The 19,177-nt window shown below is 58.4% G+C and overlaps 1 protein-coding gene and 1 long non-coding RNA gene across 2 annotated transcripts in view; both read left to right on the top strand.

The window, feature by feature from the left end:
* LOC119148277 (deleted in malignant brain tumors 1 protein-like) overlaps window positions 1-19,177 on the top strand; it is a 48,581-nt gene that overhangs the window by 11,022 nt on the left and 18,382 nt on the right. Inside the window, exons 8-25 of the mRNA XM_037388245.1 lie at window positions 562-770; window positions 1,076-1,223; window positions 3,445-3,777; window positions 3,867-4,196; window positions 5,110-5,439; window positions 6,678-7,001; window positions 7,569-7,898; window positions 8,801-9,130; window positions 10,193-10,531; window positions 11,201-11,812; window positions 12,675-13,004; window positions 13,551-13,874; window positions 14,300-14,626; window positions 15,082-15,411; window positions 16,384-16,716; window positions 17,683-18,012; window positions 18,524-18,640; window positions 18,729-18,871. Coding sequence (XP_037244142.1) covers window positions 562-770; window positions 1,076-1,223; window positions 3,445-3,777; window positions 3,867-4,196; window positions 5,110-5,439; window positions 6,678-7,001; window positions 7,569-7,898; window positions 8,801-9,130; window positions 10,193-10,531; window positions 11,201-11,812; window positions 12,675-13,004; window positions 13,551-13,874; window positions 14,300-14,626; window positions 15,082-15,411; window positions 16,384-16,716; window positions 17,683-18,012; window positions 18,524-18,640; window positions 18,729-18,871 — 5,519 coding nt within the window. The remainder of the gene's footprint in view (window positions 1-561; window positions 771-1,075; window positions 1,224-3,444; window positions 3,778-3,866; window positions 4,197-5,109; window positions 5,440-6,677; window positions 7,002-7,568; window positions 7,899-8,800; window positions 9,131-10,192; window positions 10,532-11,200; window positions 11,813-12,674; window positions 13,005-13,550; window positions 13,875-14,299; window positions 14,627-15,081; window positions 15,412-16,383; window positions 16,717-17,682; window positions 18,013-18,523; window positions 18,641-18,728; window positions 18,872-19,177) is intronic.
* LOC119148444 lies at window positions 4,211-4,863 on the top strand. The gene is made up of 2 exons (XR_005104385.1): window positions 4,211-4,518; window positions 4,683-4,863. It is a non-coding gene; the product is annotated as an uncharacterized LOC119148444 (long non-coding RNA).

Below are 19,177 nucleotides of genomic sequence, written 5' to 3' on the forward strand. Positions count from 1 at the left end.
GGTTGCAAAAAAGGGGAACAAAGTCCTTGGCCTTGCTTGGTGCAAATGGAGTCACCTTTCCTCGTGGCTCCGCTTTTTTTTTTTTTTTTTTTAATGAGTTTTGATGTGTTTCCAACCTCGTTTCCCCCCACCTTGTTATTCCACCTTTCGTTCGCACGCATCTTTTCCCCCCGTTGGTCCTCCCCCCGAGCTCAGCATGCCTCTGGCATTTGGGTTTCTCCCATTTGATCTTCCCACAGGCAGGAATTTACTTGCCGTGCTCTCGTAGTAGGAATTTCCGACCCTCTCAAGTTTTGCCAGGCTGAGCGGAGTAAACTCAGCCCAAGACTTCCCCGTCCTCTTCCCGTCCCGCGCTCCGCTTTTCCATCTTACTTTGGTGTAGATATGACCAGGACCTCCCGCCGTGTTTGTAGCGGGGGTCACATCCTTCCTCCATCCAAGCGCCATCTCCAAGGCACAGCACCCACCTCCACCCGAGCCCTCCCTTTCACCCAAACAAGTGACGTTAATTTGACGACCCTTTTTTTTTTTTTTCCCCAAAACTCAATCCTTCCTGGTGATGCTGCTCCGGCTTCCAGCCCTTTCCTTGGCGTGCTGCCATGGAACGATTGGAGGATGAGAAGCTCTTCCATCCTCTCGGAAGCTCAGGATATACTTGGAGCAGTTTGCAAGGGACGTACCCGGAGCATCATCCGCAGAAGTGCCATTGGGACGCCAAGCGGCGCATCCCAACAGGATTTTTGCCGTCTCCCAAGTGCAGCCACGTCAGGGTAAGAAAACACTGGTTCCCTTCATTTTCCAAATGGGATCAAGCCATTGGAAGCGTCTCAGGGTGGGTTGCAAGACCCTTTCTCATCATGGAGAGCATCCAGCCTCGCCCCGTGGCCAAGCATTGGCTCCAGCCTCTGCAATAAACCAATAAACCCGTTCCCAGTCTGGAGTAACCCATTTTCTGGTGGTGGACGATCGCTCCAAACCCAACCGGATGGTCGAAGGAAGAAAACACCCTTCTGTTTCCCCGCTTTTCAATGTAAAGGTTTGATTTAGTTTATCAAAAGCCACGTTTTTATCGCGGGAAGACGCCAGGGCAGCCGAGGCACCCGCAGGGGTCAGCACGTCGGTGCCGGGACGCGGACGTTGGAAGGGATTTTGTTTGCACCGTATTTTCCGGGAATGGCTGGTTCTTTCGCAAGCTGATGACCAGACTGGCCGCGGGTCAGGAGGTGAAACACCCAGCGGGGAGCAGGGTAGAGGAAGAGGGAGGGCTGGCCGCCCTCCCAGTTAGCCCTCCCAGTTGGCTACTGGGACGTGCTGGGATCAACCGGCATCTTTCCAACGGGGACGGTTCCACGGTTCCACTCCGAGCTGCAGTTTGCGCGTTGGGAATATGGGGACGCAGGGCAGTCCCCGTCCCTCACCCAGCCCCCTCAGGCATAGAAGCCCACCCCCCCCTGGTGGGCTCAAGCACGTGGGGACCCTCCTCCTACTGGCGTGCCTTTGGGGTGAGTGGCGTTAGCCCTGGGGCTGCTGGTAGCCCGTGGACCACCTCAGCTCCTCCTGCTGGCCGTGTGGCTGGGGCTTTGGGCCGGGGGCTGGCTGAGGGGGCTGGGGTTCACGGAGGGGGCTGGGGGGTGGGCTGGGGTGTGTGTGTGGAGGAGGGTGAAAGGGGTTTGACACCAAGTCGAGGGCTTGGCTGGCTCCGGAGCCACGCGTGGCGGGGCTGCTGCTGCACGGTTCTGCCCCGTAATTAAAGGTTTGTGCCCCATTATTGGAGGTTTTTGCCCTGTAATTGAAAGTAGTTAAAGGTTTTTGCCCCATTATCGGAGGTTTGTGCCCTGTAATTAAAGGTTTGTGCCCCGTTATTGGAGGTTTGTGCCCCATAATCGGAGGTTTCATGCAAAGGGGGTTTTGTGCAAAGGGAGGTTCGTGCAAAGGGGGTTTCGTTGTAAAGGGGGGGTTGTGTAAAGGGGGTTTTGTTGCAAAGGGGGTTTTGTGCAAAGGGGGTTTCCTTGCAAAGGGGCTTGTTTCCTTGCAGAGGGGCTGGTTTCCTGCCGAAGGGCCCCGTTTCCTTGCAGTGGGAGTTGCTTCCTTGCAAAGGGGTTTCCTTGTGAGGCTTCTTTCCCGCTCCCTGCTGCACAGCCCGGCCGCAAGAGCTGAGCTCTGCACTGCAGCTGCCCAGATGCCGACTTGAGATTTTATTTTTTACCTGTTCCCTCCTCTCTCGGGCCCCGGCAACCTCCCGAGTGCTGTGCCTGTTGCCCTGCTTGCTGCCTCACTTACTGCTGGTCGCACTGTGCACAGCTCAGTGGCCTGAGCCCTTCAGGAGTCATTATCCGTGGTCAAAACGCTGATTGACACAACGCAATCATATCCCTCAACAATTTTTTGGGTTTTTTTACCTCTCTGATGACCCCCTTGAGCTCTCCCCATGACTGACCCTCCCCGTTACAGCTCCTTTCCCCACCATCTCCCTTTGGTTGGCGCAAAACCGCACCGACGGGGCCGCGGCCATCTCGTGGCATGGGTCTTGTGCCTTGCCAAGACCCTTGACCTTGCCAAGACCCTTGACCTTGCCAAGACCCTTGACCTTGCCAAGACCCTTGACCTTGCCAAGACCCTTCACGTCGTCAAGACCCTTCGCCTCGCCAAGACCCTTCGCCTTGCCAAGAAAGACGCTTCGCCTTGCCAAGAAAGACCCTTCACCTCGCCACGACCCTTCACCTCACCAAGATCCTTCACCTTCTCAAGATCCTTCACCTTCTCAAGACCCTTCACCTCACCAAGAAAGACCTCTCACCTTGCCGAGTCCCTTCACCTCACTGAGACCCTTCACCTTGCCGAGACCCTTGACCTTCTCAAGACCCTTCACGTTCCCAACACCCTTCACCTCGCCGAGACCCTTCACCTCGCCAAGACCCTTTGCCTTCCTGTGACCCTTTGCCTTCCCGAGACCCTTTGCCTTCCTGAGACCCTTCACCTTGCCAAGAAAGACCCTTCACCTTGCCAAGACCCTTCCCCTTCCCAAGACCCTTCCCCTCACGTGTGTTCCCTCTCACCATGCGGCTGGACCCCGAGGCACTGCCTCTGTGGTGAAGCTCCATCTTTGCTTGGACAAAAAAACACATAAGTGCAAATACCCTTTTTTTTTTTTTTCTTTTCCTGCCTGTTCAACGAGCAAGAAAAGGGCTCTGGGGTGGGATTTGGATTTAAAATGGTTCTTCTTATTATTATTATCTAAATAGATGGGTTGGATGTGGAGGTGGGGCGTTGGGTTGACTGGAGATGCCCCAGGTCATCTGAGATGCTGAGGGATGCGTGGGACAGTCACCACCCCGCAACGAAACCTCTTTTTGTGGGGTAGGAGACACCTCAGACCCCTGAGATGTTTTATCCCCCCTCCTCAATATTCCCCCTCCCCTCTTCTTTCCCCTCCTGCCTTCGCAGGTTCGGCTGCCGAGAGCCCAGGGGGGGTCCTTCGCCTGGTGGGTGGCCCCAGCCGCTGCGCCGGGCGGGTGGAGGTGCTCCACAACGGGACGTGGGGGACAGTTTGTGATGACGGTTGGGGCTCCCCGGAGGGTCGGGTGGTCTGCCGGCAGCTGGGCTGCGGGACGGTGCTGGCGGTGGCTCCGGGAGCTCGTTACGGAGAAGGAATGGGACAGATTTGGTTGGATGAAGTCAACTGCACGGGGGAGGAAAGCAACTTGTCCCAGTGCCGAGCCAAACCGTGGGGGGAACACAACTGTCACCACGTGGAGGATGCCAGCGTGGAGTGCTCAGGTAGTTTGGCACAATGCCACTGTCCCTGCATCCCTCCCTGCTGCGCTGGTGGTGCCGCGCATCCCTCATTCCTGTTGGGATACCCACAGATTCCAGCCTGGCCGCTTTGGGAACCCTCCAGTTACGCAACGGTCCCAACCGGTGCGCCGGGAGGGTGGAGGTGCTCCACGACCACATGTGGGGGACAATCTGTGATGACGGCTGGGACCTGGCGGATGCGGCAGTGGTGTGCCGGCAGCTGGGCTGCGGTGAGGCGCTGGTGGCCACCGGCGGGGCACATTTCGGCAGGGGCCATGATCCCATCTGGCTGGACGAGGTCAACTGCACCGGTGCCGAGGGGACCCTCTTTGATTGCCACGCCACCGCCTGGGGGGACAACAACTGCTTCCACGGGGAGGACGCCGGGGTGATCTGTGCAGGTAAACTGTTTCGGGGTCCTGAAGGGGTCAGGGGGTGGTTCCTGCGCCCCCCACCCAAGGGTGCTCACCCACAGCGTCCCCTTAAGGTTGAGCAAAGACCCTGCAAAGCCATCCCCCGCGTCCTGCAGCCGAAGGGCCATTGGTTTGTGGTACTGTGCATGATTTATCGGCGACCCCCCCCCCCCCAAAAAAAAAAAAGGCTCGATTCTGTCTCGCCTGTGGATGCTGGGCTGGTGGTGGAGGGTTTGGTGTGTGTGTAGCTCCTTTTATTTGGAATGTGTGGCAGGGAGCAGGGAAGGGCCGTTGCAAGCTTTGCGGGAAGGTGGCAGCAATAAAAAGGGACTTTGCAAGAAGGTGACTTTGCAATAAATGGCCTTTGCTATAAGGTGACTTTGCAATAAAAAGTGACTTTGAAATAAAAAGTGACTGCAATAAAAAGTGACTTTGCAATAAGGTGACTTTGCAATAAATGGCCTTTGCAGGAAGGTGACGGCAATAAAAAGGGACTTTGCAGTAAGGTGACTTTGCAATAAATGGCCTTTGCAGGAAGGTGACTTTGCAATAAATCACCTTTGCAATAAATAAATGGCCTTTGCCAGAAGGTGACAGCAATGAAAAGTGACTTTGCAATAAAAAGTGACTTTGCAATAAAAAGGGACTTTGCAATCGGCTGACTTTGCAATGAGGTGACTTTGCAATAAAAAGTGACTTTGCAATGAGGTGACTTTGCAATAAAAAGTGACTTTACAATAAAAAGGGACTTTGCAATTGGGTGACTTCCATTGCAAGTTTCTTCTTATGAGGACGCTGATCCTCGCTGTGCCGGGAGGGTCCCCCGGTGCATGGAGGATCCTTGCCACGCACGGAGGATCCCCCCCGTAACCGCAGCTTTTCCCTCGCTTGTCACCGGCAGCCTCGGGATTACCGGTGAGCACTGAGCTCCGCCTGGCCAATGGCTCCAGTGGCTGCGAGGGCCGGGTGGAGGTGGCCCACAACGGCACCTGGGTGGCCCTGTGCGCCCAGGGCTGGGGGCTGCCGGAGGCCGGCGTGGTGTGCCGGCAGCTGGGCTGCGGCAGTGCCCTGGTGGCGCCCGATGGGCAGCGTTTTGGCCAAGGCAGCGGCGGCATGTGGCCCCACGGCGTGAGCTGCGCGGGCACCGAGCCCAGCCTGGCCACCTGCCAGGTGAAGGAGTGGCCCAACGGCACGTGTCACCGTGGGACAGGAGCCGGCGCAGTGTGCACAGGTAACGCACTGCGCGCAGCATGGCAGGGTGCGTCGCAGTTGATCCGTCGCGTTGGGTTTTCCATTGCTGCAACCTCGCGGACATGTGGCGTCACCAAATGTCACTGGAGGAATTTTTGGGGGGTCCTCCTGGAGGGGGGGCGGGCGCCGACGCTGGTGGGTGGGATGCAACCATGGGGTGCCTTGCCCCTTCGCCCGCCAGCACGAGCGATCTGCCGGCATTTTGTTGCGGCGACATGATGCACGTGGGGCGCTTGCATCCTCTGAAAGTGCCAGGGTGATTTTCTTTCTCCAAAAATTACCAGGTTTTTTTCCCAATTTGCCCCCCTTTTTTTCCCAGTTTTCCTGTATTTTCATGATTTTCCCCATTTTCCCTGATTTTTCCCATTTCCTCCATTTTCATGATTTTTTCCCGATTTTCTCCCATTTTTCCTGATTTTTCCCTGTTTTCCCTGATTTTTTCCCTATTTGTCCTGATTTTTTTCCCGATTTTTCCCAATTTCCCCTCTATTTTCCCAATTTTTCCTGTTTTCCCCTATTTTTTGTGATTTTTTCCCTATTTCTCCTGATTTTTCCCTGATTTCTCCCAATTTTCCCCCTATTTTTCCCAATTTTTCCCCAATTTCCCCAATTTTTCCTGTTTTTCCTGATTTTTCCCCTATTTCTCCTCATTTTTTCCGATTTCCCCCATTTTTTCCAATTTCTTTCCCCAATTTTTCCCAATTTTCCCCCATTTTCCCCAATTTTTCCCAATTCCCCCCATTTTTCCCAATTTCTTTCCCCAGTTTTTCCCGATTTCCCCTATTTTTCCCCATTTTTCCCAATTTCCCTGACTTTTCCCATTTTTCCCCTTCTTCCCCTATTTTTCCCTATTTCCTCCCATTTTTCCTCATTTCCCCCTGACTTTTCCTGATTTTTCACTATATTTCCCTGATTTTCTCCTATTTTTCCCTACTTTTTCTGATTTTTTCCTGATTCTTCCTGATTTCTCTGATTTTCCCATTTTTCCTGATTTTTCCCCTGATTTTTCTCTTTTCCCCCAATTTTTCTCGATTTTCCTCTATTTTTCCCTATTTTCCCCTGCTTTTCCCAATTTTTCCCTACTTTTCCCTATTTTTCCCGATTTCCCCCCATTTTCCCTGATTTTTTTCCTGATTTTTTTCCCCCATTTCCCCCCGTTTTTCCCCATTTTCCCTGATTTTTTCCCAATTTTTTCCCGATTTCCCCCTTTTTTTCCAGGTAACGTGGAAGGCGACCGTGTGCGCTTGGTCAACTACAGCAACCGCTGCGCCGGCAGGGTGGAGATTTTCCATAACCAGCGGTGGGGGACGGTGTGCGACGACAACTGGGACCTACTGGATGCCACCGTGGTTTGCCGGCAGCTGGGCTGCGGCCACGCGCTCTCAGCCCCCCGGGGGGGGCAGTTCGGACGGGGAGGGGGTGTCATCTGGCTGGACGAGACGAATTGCACTGGGAGGGAGCGCGCCCTGTCCGCCTGCCCCGCGCGCCCGTGGGGCGTCACCGATTGCTACCACGGGGAAGACGCTGGCGTCGTTTGTTCCGGTGAGGGATGCGCCGTGGCATCGTTTGGGGTGGGGAGGGGCCGTGAGGGGGAGGGGTTCTGTACCCCCAGGGAGGGCTTCTGGGGGTTGCCAGTGGCGGCCAAGGCAGGGTTGGTGGGTGGTCGTGGGGTGGGGTTATTTGAGGCAGGGGGAGGTGGTCCGGCGGGGATCCCTGAGTCCTGCTCCTCTGGGAACCCACCAGCTCCAGCAGGCACCCTGGGGACCCCCAGGGGACCCTCCGTGGTGCCTTCTGGCACCCTGAGGACCCTCTGCCGTGCCTTCTGGCACCCTGGGGACCCCCCACCGTGACTTCCAGCACCCTGGGCACCCTCCACCATGCCTTTTGGCACTGGGGACCCTCTGCCATGCCATTTGGCACCGTGGGGCCCCCCTGGGCACCCTCTCCTGTTCCTTCTGGCACCCTGGGCACCATCTGCCGTGCCTTTTGACACCCTGGGGACCCTCCCCCGTGCCATTCGTCACCCTGTGGAGCTCAATCGCCCTGGGCTCCACGCGGCGGGAGGCCGGTGGCCGTCTGCTGGCATCGGTAACCCCGCGGTGTTGGCAGCCTCGCTTGCCCCCGAGCCAGCCCAGCTCCGGCTGGCAAACGGCTCCCACCGCTGCGCCGGCCGCGTCGAGGTGCTGCACTGGGGGGAGTGGGGGACCGTGTGCCCCCGTGGCTGGGATGTGCGGGACGCCGAGGTCGTGTGCCAGCAACTGGGCTGCGGGACGGCACTGGCAGCGTCGGAAGAGGCCGATTTCGGTCCCGGATCCCTGCGCGTGTGGCTGGACAACGTGGAGTGCCAGGGGACGGAGCAGAGCCTGAGGAAATGTCGGGCCAGCCCCAGAGGAGAGGGCAGCTGCGGCCACCCAAGGCGTGCTGGCGCTGTGTGCTCAGGTGGGTGCAGCTCCAGCACCCGCGGAAGAGGGAGGGGGAACACCCCCCCTCCCAGTGGGGAACGTGGGGCCACTGGGGCAGGGGGCTTTGGGAAGGGTCACCGGGAGCGGGGGGGATGGGATGCTGCGGGTTCAGAGCAAGGCGGGATCCTTCCTCTCTTCCCAGATCCTTCCTCTCTTCCTGGATTTTTCCTCTTCCTGGATTCTTCCTCTCTTCCCGGATTCTTCCTCTCTTCCTGGATTATTCTTCTCGGATTCTTCCTCTTCCCAGATTCTTCCTCTCTTCCCGGATTCTTCCTCTCTTCCTGGATTATTCTTCTCGGATTCTTCCTCTTCCCAGATTCTTTCTCTCTTCCCGGATTCTTCCTCTTCCCGGATTCTTCCTCTTCCTGGATTCTTCCTCTCTTCCTGGACTCTTCCTCTCTTCCCGGACTCTTCCTCTTCCCAGATTCTTCCTCTCTTCCCGGATTCTTCCTCTTTCCAGATTCTTCCTCTTCCTAGATTCTTCCTCTCTTCCTGGATTCTTCCTCTCTTCCTGGATTCTTCCTCTCTTCCCTGATTCTTCCCCTTCCCAGATTTTCCTCTTCCCGGATTCTTCCTCTTCCTGGATTCTTCCTCTCTTCCCAGATTCTTCCTCTCTTCCCAGATTCTTCCTCTTCCCAGATTTTCCTTTTCCCGGATTCTTCCTCTTCCGGGATTCTTCCTCTTCCCAGATTCTTCCTCTCTTTCCGGATTATTCTCGGATTCTTCCTCTTCTTGGATTCTTCCTCTTCTTGGATTCTTCCTCTTCTCGGATTCTTCCTCTTCCCGGATTCTTCCTCGTTCCGCATTCTTCCTCTTCCCGCCTTCATCCTCGTCCCGTAGTGCAGCCGGGTGCTCCAGCATCTCCTTCCCTCCTCGCAGGCTCGGTCATCTCCAGCTTCGCTCCGCTCCGCCTGTCTGACGGGCCGGGTCCCTGCGCCGGGCGGGTCGAGGTGTTTCACCAGGAGACGTGGGGGACGGTGTGTGACGATGGCTGGGACTTCCCGGCGGCACAGGCGGTGTGCCGCCAGCTGGACTGCGGCGTCCCCATTGCGGCTCCGCGCCGCGCTCGCTTCGGCCAGGGACACGGACCGATCTGGCTGGACAACGTACGCTGTGCCGGCACCGAGGCCGCCCTCTCCGAATGCCGGAGCCGGGGATGGGGCGTCCACCAATGCCAGCGTGGAGAGGAGGCTGGTGTCGTGTGCTCAGGTAACTGCTCCACATTGCAGAGCTGGGGGCAATCCTTACCCTGCACCTGCAGGTACTGCAGCGCTGCGGCACTGCGCTCCGCGGGGGCGCGGGGTTTGCGATGCAGGCGGTGTTTGTGCCCAGCCTGGAGACCTTTTGCTTTGAAATCAGCCCCTCGTGGCCCGTCCTGGCGGATGAAACCCCCCAAAACTCAATGTCCTGCTCATTTCCACCGCTATCCCCAAAAATACAGCTTCTGGCTCGCCTTGGGCCAGGGGTTTAGGACAAATCCCAGTGGTCACGTGGAGCGGAGATTGTCTCCATCAGGAAAATTGCAGCGTGGCCTCACCTGCTTCTTGACAGCGGGTCGAGGGGGTCTTCTCCCTGGTGGTCAGGGAGGATTCTCCAACAGCTTTGGTTGATCCATGGTTGATGTCCCTGTGATCCCGTCTCCCATCCCTCCATCTCCCCTCTGGCTCCCACTTTTTGCCGCAGGAATCCATTGTAGCAGCTGTCAGGAAGCTGAGGCGGTGACCGGGTTGCTCAATATGATGGATTTTGCGTAATAACTGGGTGTCACTGAGCGAGGCGGTATGGGAAGGTGGCATCTCCCCCTGGGTGGGCTCAAAGATCCTACAGGAAAACCTGTGTCCTTCAGGAGCAAGAGCTGGAGGGCAGCTGAGGGGGCCCCGGTGTCCCAAATGGCACAAGGGGGCCAATGGCTGGATGGCCGGACCCTGCTGGATGTGACCCACAGGGATGCTGATGAGCATCACTTGACCCGCAGAGATGATCCTGAGCATCCTTAATCCACAGGGATTCCCATGAGCATCCTTGACCCACAGGGATGCTCCTGAGCATCTGTAATCCACGGGGATGATCCTGAGCATCCTTAATCCACAGGGATGCTCCTGAGCTTCCTTAATCCACGGGGATGCTCCTGAGCATCCTTAATGAACAGGGATGCTCCTGAGCATCCTTGACCCACAGGGATGCTCATCTGCTGGTGTAAACCCGTTGCTCCCAAATTTCACAGGGTAGAAGGTACCTACCTCAACGTGTGTCCACCCTCTGATGTTGTAGGATCGGGATTTTCCGACCTGGGAAGCCTCCGTCTGGCCAACAGCTCGGATCCGTGCTCCGGGAGAGTTGAAGTGTTCCACGCTCAGCGTTGGGGGGGCGTCTGCACCGACGGCTGGGACCTGGCCGAAGCCCACGTGGTCTGTCGGCAGCTGGGCTGCGGGCCGGCGCGCTCGGCCGGGGGCTCCGGCCCGTTTGGCACTGGGAATGATCTGATCTGGCTGGATTCTGTGGATTGCACCGGGAACGAAGCAGCCCTCTTTGAGTGCAAGGTCAAGTTCTGGGGTGCTGAGAGCTGCCAAGGCAGGGGGTCCGCAAGCGTGGTGTGCTCCGCGGCCACAGGTCAGTGGCGGGGGGGGAGGGGGTCAGTCCTGCCATGGGGGGGTCACACAGACCCAGTCTGCCCATCTGGCTCCTCCTCGCCCTGCTCCAACCACCCCCCGTGCCTGCAGTCATGCCAGGGAGCCGGAGGTGTTTTCCGTTCTGAGGTCTGCCCATCCCTGGCTTCCCTTGGGCAAGGTGCTTGGAAATCCCTAACCTGGGATTCCCAGAAATCCCAAGCCTAGGATGCCCAGAAATCCCAAACCTACATTTCCAAGAAATCCCAATCCTAGGTCTCCCAGAAATCCCAAGCCTAGGTTCCCCAGAAATCCCAAGCCTAGGATCTCCAGAAAACTCAATCCTAGGTTTCCAAGAAATCCAAGTCCTAGGTTTCCAAGAAATCCCAAGCCTAGGCTCTCCAGAAAACTCAATCCTAGGTTTCCAAGAAATCCCAATCCTAGGATTCCCAGAAATCCCAATTTTAGGATTCCCAGCAATCCCAGTCCTAGGATTCCCAGAAATCTCAAGCCTAGGTCTCCCAGCAATCCCAATCCTAGGATTCCCAGCAATCCAGCAATCCCAAGCCTATCACACCTTGCCATTCCATGGGACACAAAGGTCCCTGCCACCCCAGGGTGCCAGCTGCCCCCGGGGGGATATTTTCCCCCCTCGTGCTCCCGCACAGCCTCTGATCCCCAGGGATCCCCTTCTCCTCCCCAAGCTCCTCCTCGCTCCAGTCCTTGACGCCCTTGGGGCTCTTCGCCCCCTTGTGCCCCTGCGCTCACTGGTGTCACTGCCACTGCTTGGTGACTCGCTCCTGTTTGCCACCACGCTCACACCTGTGCGCCCAGAACCACGACGTGCCGGGAGGGCACCTTGAAAATGGGGGGTGCGGGGTCCCCCCCGGGTCTCCAGCCACCATCCAGGTGTTTCCAGCCAGCGGGGGGGTCGTTTTCCTAATTTTCCTCATAGATTTGGACGCAGGGAGCACCGAAGACCTGCGGCTGGCTGACGGCCCGCACCGCTGCGCCGGGAGGGTGGAGATCTTCCACGACCAGCGCTGGGGGACGGTGTGCGATGACGGTTGGGACCTCAACGACGCGGTGGTGGTCTGCCGGCAGCTGGGCTGCGGGGTGGCCGTGGGTGCTCCAGGTTTGGCTGCTTTTGGGCAAGGAACCGGCCCCATTTGGCTACAAGGGGTGAGTTGTCTGGGGACAGAAGCCACCCTCACTGGATGCCCGGTCAAGCCTTGGCGCCATCGCGCTTGTAACCACGTGGAAGATGCCAGCGTTGTGTGCTCGGGTAGGTGGTTCTCCATCACGTGGACCCAACCCCCACCGTTCCCATGCAGGCTGGGATCAAACTGGCCACCCACTGGCCACCCAGTTGCCCAGATTCCTAGGAACCCTGTTAAACCCGGTGCTGGGAGACACGGGGAAAAATAGGACGCGCCGGGGAAAGAAAGCGGCACGGCAAAGACGTGCCTCAGCATCTGGTACCACCAGAAGGGTCCGAGGTGTTTTGACTGGCTGAAGTACCCACAGCCTTTGGGAGGAGCAGGGTGGGCAATGCTCTGAGCAGCAGCAGGCACCGCGTGCCCAGCTCCAGCCTAGTGGTGGAAAAATGGGGAGAAAGAATGCAGAAAGATGCACTGGAACTGGTTGTTTCTGTGTTTTTACATGCTTACACCCGTTTTTTGTGAGATGATTGAGGAGGTCTTGGCTTGGGAAGGTCAATGGGGCAACCAGGAGAGGGATAACCAGGAAAAATAAAATAAAATAAAATATCCTTTGCCATTTTCTTTAGGGGGGGAAGGGGGTAGCGCCAGGTGATGCAGGTTCCGTGAAACAGGAAGCACTGAGGAACTCCGGGCAGGACGTTCCGCATCCCTTCCTCCCGGTGCAGTGTCCCTCAGGGTGGAGACACCTTGTCCCAACCTCGGAATCGGGATGCATCCGCTTTTGGGGTGCAAGGTGGGGGGAGGGACCTCATGGAGCGCCCCCTCCCCCCGCCATGCTCACTGCTGGTAAAGGGCGAGGGATGTATGGGCAACGGTGACACCATGCAAAGCCACCACGGGGACGCCCCGCCCTCTCGTCATCCCATTCATATCCCTAAGAATCCCCCCCCCCCTTTTTTTTTTTTTTTCTGGGATGTTTTCCAGCCTCAGGAATCACCAGCAGCCCCCAGCTTCGCCTGTCGGGGGGTCTGAGCCCCTGCGCTGGCAGGGTGGAGGTGTTCTACAACAACCAGTGGGGGACGGTGTGTGATGACAGCTGGGACCTGGCGGATGCGGCAGTGGTCTGCCGGCAGCTGGGCTGTGGTGCGGCGCTGGCAGCCCCCGGCTCTGCACACTTCGGCTGGGGCGCGGGGCCTGTCTGGCTGGACGACGTCCGCTGCAGTGGGGAGGAGAGCAACTTCGCTGAGTGTCGCACCAAGATGTGGGGCGTCCATGACTGCCACCACGGGGAGGATGCCGGTGTGGTGTGCGCAGGTGGGGGGGGGGAGGGGGGACACCGCGGGGGAGGTGCTGCGGGCGGGGCTGGGGTAGGAGCTTCTTGTAGTGCTCGCACATGAGGATCACCTAGGTACTCCTAGTAGCTCACCCATGATCACCCAGGAGTGTCTCCTAGAAAATCCTAGTGGCTCACCCATGAGTACCTCTTAGATGCTCCTAGTGGCTCACCCAGGAGTATCTCCTAGATACTCCTAGTAGCTCACCCATGAGGATCTCCTAGATACTCCTAGTGGCTCACCCATGATCACACCATGGGTATCTCCTAGAAACTTCTAGTAGCTCACTCATTAATATCTCCTAGAAAATCCTAGTAGCTCACCCATGAGTATTGCCTAGTAACTCCCAGTAGCTCACCCATGACCACCCTTGGGTATCTCCTAGATACTAATTATAGCTACTCATGGAAGATGCCTCCACCCATAGTTGAGGTTCTCTACAGTGGGGGGGGTTCTCCAGGGATGTTGGGGTGTCCTCCAGCCGCCCTCCCCCCCCCCCCCCGCCTTTCCCTCTCCATTATCCCAGGTAACTCCAGCTCCGCTGACCTACGGCTGGTGGATGGGCCGCACCGCTGTGCTGGCCGTGTCGAGGTGCTCCATGCCGGGCAGTGGGGGACGGTGTGCGACGATGGTTGGGACCTCAATGATGCAGCGGTGGTGTGCCGGCAGCTGGGCTGTGGCAGAGCTGAAGCAGGACTTGGCCAAGCTCGTTTCCAGCAGGGAACGGGACACATCTGGCTGGACGATGTCAGCTGCTCTGGAAAGGAGGATGCGCTCACCCAGTGTCGTGCTCGGCCCTGGGGACAGACCAACTGCAACCATGGAGAAGACGCCAGTGTGGTGTGCTTGGGTATGTGCCAACAGGGTGTGTGTGTCCATCTGGGTGCTGCTGGGGTGGGTCTGGGATGGTCGAGGCCCTCCAGGGATGGGATGGGGGGGGTCCGTCCGTCCATCCATCCATCCATCCATCCCCATCCATCCATCCATCTGTTCATCCATCTATACATGTATCCATCCATCCGTCCATGCATGCATCCATCTATCCATCTATCCATGCATGCATCCATCCATGCATGCATCCAACCGTGCATCCATCGATCCATGCATCCATCTGTTCATCCATCCATTGGGATTTTTCCATGGATTATTCAAACAATACATCAAGGAATGGCCCGCATTGCTGCAGTGGGTGATGGCGGGTGGGATGGGGTGGGGTGGGAACGGGGGCTCCTTCCACCCCTATCCCCCCCAAATCTATCGGGATTTTTTCCGCAGATGACTCCAACGTCACCTCCACTGTCCGGCTGGTGAATGGCCCGCACCGCTGTGCTGGGAGGGTGGAGATCTTCCACAACCAGCGCTGGGGGACGGTGTGCGACGATGATTGGGACCTCAACGATGCGGCGGTGGTCTGCCGGCAGCTGGGCTGCGGGGTGGCCGTGGTGGCCCTGCCGGGAGCTTTTTTTGGGAGGGGGCTGGATCGCATCTGGCTCGACAGGGTCGCCTGCCTCGGGGGGGAGAACAGCCTTGCCGAGTGTCCGGCCAGACCTTGGGGGATCAACAGCTGCCTCCACATCAAGGACGCCAGCGTGGTCTGCTCAGGTGATGCTCCTCTCCTGAAAATACAGCTAGGAGCTGCCCCTTCCCCCCCAGAACCCCCCTCTTCTTCTCCAACGTGACCCCCGGAGCATTGGCTGCAGTTTTTGGTGGTGCAGGGGCTTGTCCCCTTGGTTGATGGTGGTGGCGCCCCGTGGAGCTGGTGGATCTCACCGCCCTTGGCACGGCGGAGTAGGGATGGGGGTAAGAAAAAGGACATGGACACCCCAGTTGGCATGCACCATGGCTCCAAGAAATGGGATTTATGTGTCCCCTTCCCCATCAGGGACCTACAACCATAGGGTCTGGTGGTGCTTATGAAGCCCCAAGGACCATGCAGGCAGGACCAGGATCTGTCCTCCTATGGGTAGACATGGTTGGGCATGTCCTCCAGGTTTACACCCCGGTGGTTACCCGTAGGAGGCCCCTTTTTGCCCCCATCGCTGCGTCTCCTCCCACAGGTTGGGTGAGGGAAGAGGTGGTGGAAATCCGCCTGGCTGAAGGACCCCACCGTTGCAGCGGGAGGGTGGAGGTGCTCTACGAAGAGCAATGGGGGACGGTCTGCGATGACAACTGGGACCTGGCAGACGCGGCGGTGGTCTGCCGGCAGCTGGGCTGCGGGGCAGCCACCGCGGTCTACGGCCGTGCTCACTTTGGCCAAGGGACCGGGCGCATCTGGATGGATGATGTCATCTGCGGCGGGAATGAGAGCAACCTCGCGCAGTGCCGTGGGCGCCCCTGGGGACACACCAACTGCTACCACCGCGAGGATGCCGGCGTGGCGTGCTCCGGTACGTCCCGTCCCGTGGGACGGAGCGTCTGGGGGGGCGGGGGGGAACAATGAGGGGGTCTATCCTGTTCCCACCAGCCTTGGAATGGCATGGATTTTGGGATGGGGTGCTGGAGGGGGGACAATGAGAGAGTCTATCCTGTTCCCACCCCACCAGACTTGGAATGGCATGGATTTTGGGATGGGGTGCTGGGGGACATGATGGGGACAATGAGGGGGTCTATCCTGGTCCCACCAGCCTTGGAATTTGGGAGGGGGTGCTGGGGGGGATCATGAGGGGGTCTATCCTGGCCCCACCAGCTTTGGAATGGCATGGATTTTGGAATGGGGTGCTGGGGGACATGATGGGGACAATGGGGTGTGTGTGTCTAACCTGGTCCCACCAGCCTTGGAATTTGGGAAGGGGTGCTGAGGGGGACAATGGGGACAAGTGGGGGGGTCTATCCTGGTCCCACCAGCCTTGGAATGGCATGGATTTTGGGATGGGGTGCTGGAGGGGACGAGGGGTGTGTGTGTGTCTGTCCTGCCCCTGGGGTCACGTCAGCCTTGGAATAGCCAGGATTTTGGGATGGAGTGCTGGGAAAACCTCAGAGCATCAAGTTGGCCAACCTTAGCCCCAAGCCAATGATGGGTTTTCACCATGTTCCCACCACCACAACGAAACCTTCACACCCCCCACCCCCCATCCCCTGGCACTGAACCAAGACTTATCTCTAGGTGACCACCCCACACACACCCCGCCCAAATCCCCCACTCTCCATCACTTGGTCCACATGCTCACCCCCGTTTTAGGGTAGGAGGCTACAAGTGACGCCCATCGCTATGGCCAGGCTCCTCTGGAAGGGTTGGGGGTTGTCACCCCTCACCTGTGGGGACCAAGAAGACAATTTTTACTCTGCCTGAAGGTTTGGGGATTATTTTTGGGTGATGGGTGCCTGGTTTTCCTTCCCTCAGTGGGATTTCTCTTGACTAGGTGTCAACGCAACGGAGGAGGAGGTGCAGGTCCGCTTGGTCAACGGACCCAACCATTGTGCCGGGAGAGTGGAGGTGCTCCACGAGGGGCAGTGGGGCACCATCTGCGATGACGGGTGGGATTTGAAGGATGCTAAGGTGGTCTGCCAGCAGCTGGGCTGCGGGTCGGCTGTGGCAGTCCCAGGTCATGCGCACTTCGGGCAAGGGTTGGATCCCATCTGGTTGGATGACGTGGAGTGCACCAGTATGGAGACCACCTTCGCCCAGTGCAACCTGAGGAGCTGGGGGCTCCATAACTGCAACCACAACGAAGACGCGGGAGTCGTGTGCTCAGGTGGTCCCCGGGTCAGGGGGGGAAGATGCTTCTAGAATGTCCCCAAAAAAGTTTTTTTTTTTCTGAGAATGGGAAGCTGGCAGCACTGGTGGGAGGGACATCAGTGGTGGGAATGATGGGAGGTTCTTCACCGTGAGAGTGCCCAGAGAAGCTGTGGGTGCCCCATGGGAGGGTTCAAGGCCAGGTTGGACAGGGCTGGGAGCAACTGGGTCTAGTGGAAGGTGTCCCTGCCCGTGGCAGGGGGTGGAACTGGATGATCTTGAAGATCCCTTCCAACCCAAACCGCTCTAGGATTTGGAGACTTTGCCAGGGAGCCCATGGGTTGGAACTGGGTGATCTCAAAGATCCCTTCCAACCCAAACCACTCTATGACGCTGCACAGGAGCCCATGGCAGGAGGGTTGGAACCACATGATCTCAAAGATCTCTTCCAACCTGAACCATCCTAGGATGTTGCCAGGGTGCCCATGGCAGGAAGGTGGGAACCAGATGATCTCAAAGATCCCTTCCAACCCAAACCACTCTAGGATTTGGAGACATTGCAAGGGAGCCCATGGGTTGGAACCGGGTGATCTCAAAAGATCCCTTCCAACCCAAACCATCCTAGGACGTTCCCAGGGAGCCTGTGGCAGGAGGGTTGGAACCAGATGATCTCAAAGATCCCTTCCAACCTGAACTGTTCTAGCATTCTGTGACATTGCCAGGGAGCCCATGGGTTGGAACCAGATATCTCAAAGATCTCTTCTAACCCAGCCCATTCCTATGACATTGCCAGGGAGCCCATGGCAGGAGGGTTGGAACCAGATGATCTCAAAGATCCCTTCCAACCCAAACAACCCCATGACACTTCCAGGCAGCTGTGGGGTGGAAATGGCGCAGTGGGTGGCCCGTGGGCTGCACCCCCACCCTTGCACCCCTCCCCCGCAGGCTCAGAGGGGCCACCTGAACCCTTGGGTTTGTCTGGCAGGCACGGACCCGTTGGAGGTGCGGGTGCGGGACGGCCCCGGTCCCTGCGCGGGGCGGGTGGAAGTGCTCTCCAACACTACCTGGTACGGGGTGTGCGGCAGCAGCTGGAGCTTGCTGGAAGCTGAGGTGGTCTGCAGGCAGCTGGGCTGTGGGCCAGCCCAGTCGGCGCCCACCGGAGCCCAGTTCAGCCCCGGGGACGGCCGTGCCTTGCTGGAGGGGCTGAGATGCCGGGGGACCGAGGGGCTGCTCCTGGAGTGCCAGCAGAAGGAGATGGGGCCGGGGGCATGCCGGCAGGGCTCGGCGGCTGGCGTGGTGTGCGCGATGCCCAAGGGTAAGCGCCAGGGAAGGTGAGAAGGAAGGTGGTGCATGTTCGTGCCAGCAGGCTCCAAGGGCCTTTCCTGAGGGATGCTCCTTGTTTTCCAGCACCCTTGGGCACGTGGGAGATGTTTTCCCAACCCCAAACCACACTCTTCTGTATTTTTCCTGGAGCCCAGATTTCCTACCCCCACCCCCCCACCCCCCCGCCCCGGGATGTTCCTCAGGTTGTAGTAGAGCTGGGACAACTCTGAAGGATGCAGGAGGGTCAGGAAAAGGCGGGTGGGAGATGTGGCGCCCCAACCCCAGCACAGGACCCCGTGCCGGGGAGGGTGTGAGGGCAGCGGGGAGGCGGACGGTCGCTCTGACCCACCCATCCCCTCATCCACCCCAGGGAAATGGGTCTTAATGAGATGACTAATTAAGGAAAGCCCATCTCTGCCGCCAGCTGGGCTGGGTTTGGGGTCACGCTGTTACTGGTCTTGGCTGGAAACAGGGTCCTGAGTCTGCTGTGCCCCCACCCCCAGGTGCTCCAGCATCCTGCTCGGTGCTGATTGCGCTGCTGGCCCTGGTGATGGTGCTGAGCGGGGTCCTGCTGTGGCTCAACCTGAAGAGGCTCTGCCTGCCAACAGCCCAGGCTGGAGGTAACAATCCCACCCCTATCCTGTGTCCGTCCCCCCCACCCCAGGGGGACACGGGGAGCAGCTCAGCCGTGTCCCCTCCATCCCACAGCCCGATGGCGGCACACCAGGGACCAGGGTGCTTCACCGAAGCCCTTCCCCCCACCGGGAGCCATCTACCTCCCCACCACCGCAGGAGCCCTGGAGGACACTGACGCCGAGACGATGGAGCTCATGAAGGATGATCCTGCCCCGTGATCCCAACCTCCCATGATCCCAATGGGATCCTGGGGGGGATCCCGGGGGGGATCCCAGGCTCCTGCCGCCCCCCCTTCCCCCCCCCAGTCCCAAAGACCAGCAGCTGCTGGGCAAAATCATTTGGAACCAATGACCCTACAGCATCTGGTCAAGAGGGGGGTCTCCCGGTTTGGTGACATTTGGTCCCTACAAGCAGCCCCCCGCAGGGCTTGGGGGGGAGCCATGACCCTGGCAGCCTGAGCGGAGGAGGGGTGTGAATGAATTAAAGGGGGGGGTCCCCCAATCCTCTAGGTGCGATGGGTG

Source organism: Falco rusticolus, chromosome 5 (genome assembly GCF_015220075.1).
Source record: "Falco rusticolus isolate bFalRus1 chromosome 5, bFalRus1.pri, whole genome shotgun sequence".
Taxonomy (NCBI): Eukaryota; Metazoa; Chordata; class Aves; order Falconiformes; family Falconidae; genus Falco; species Falco rusticolus.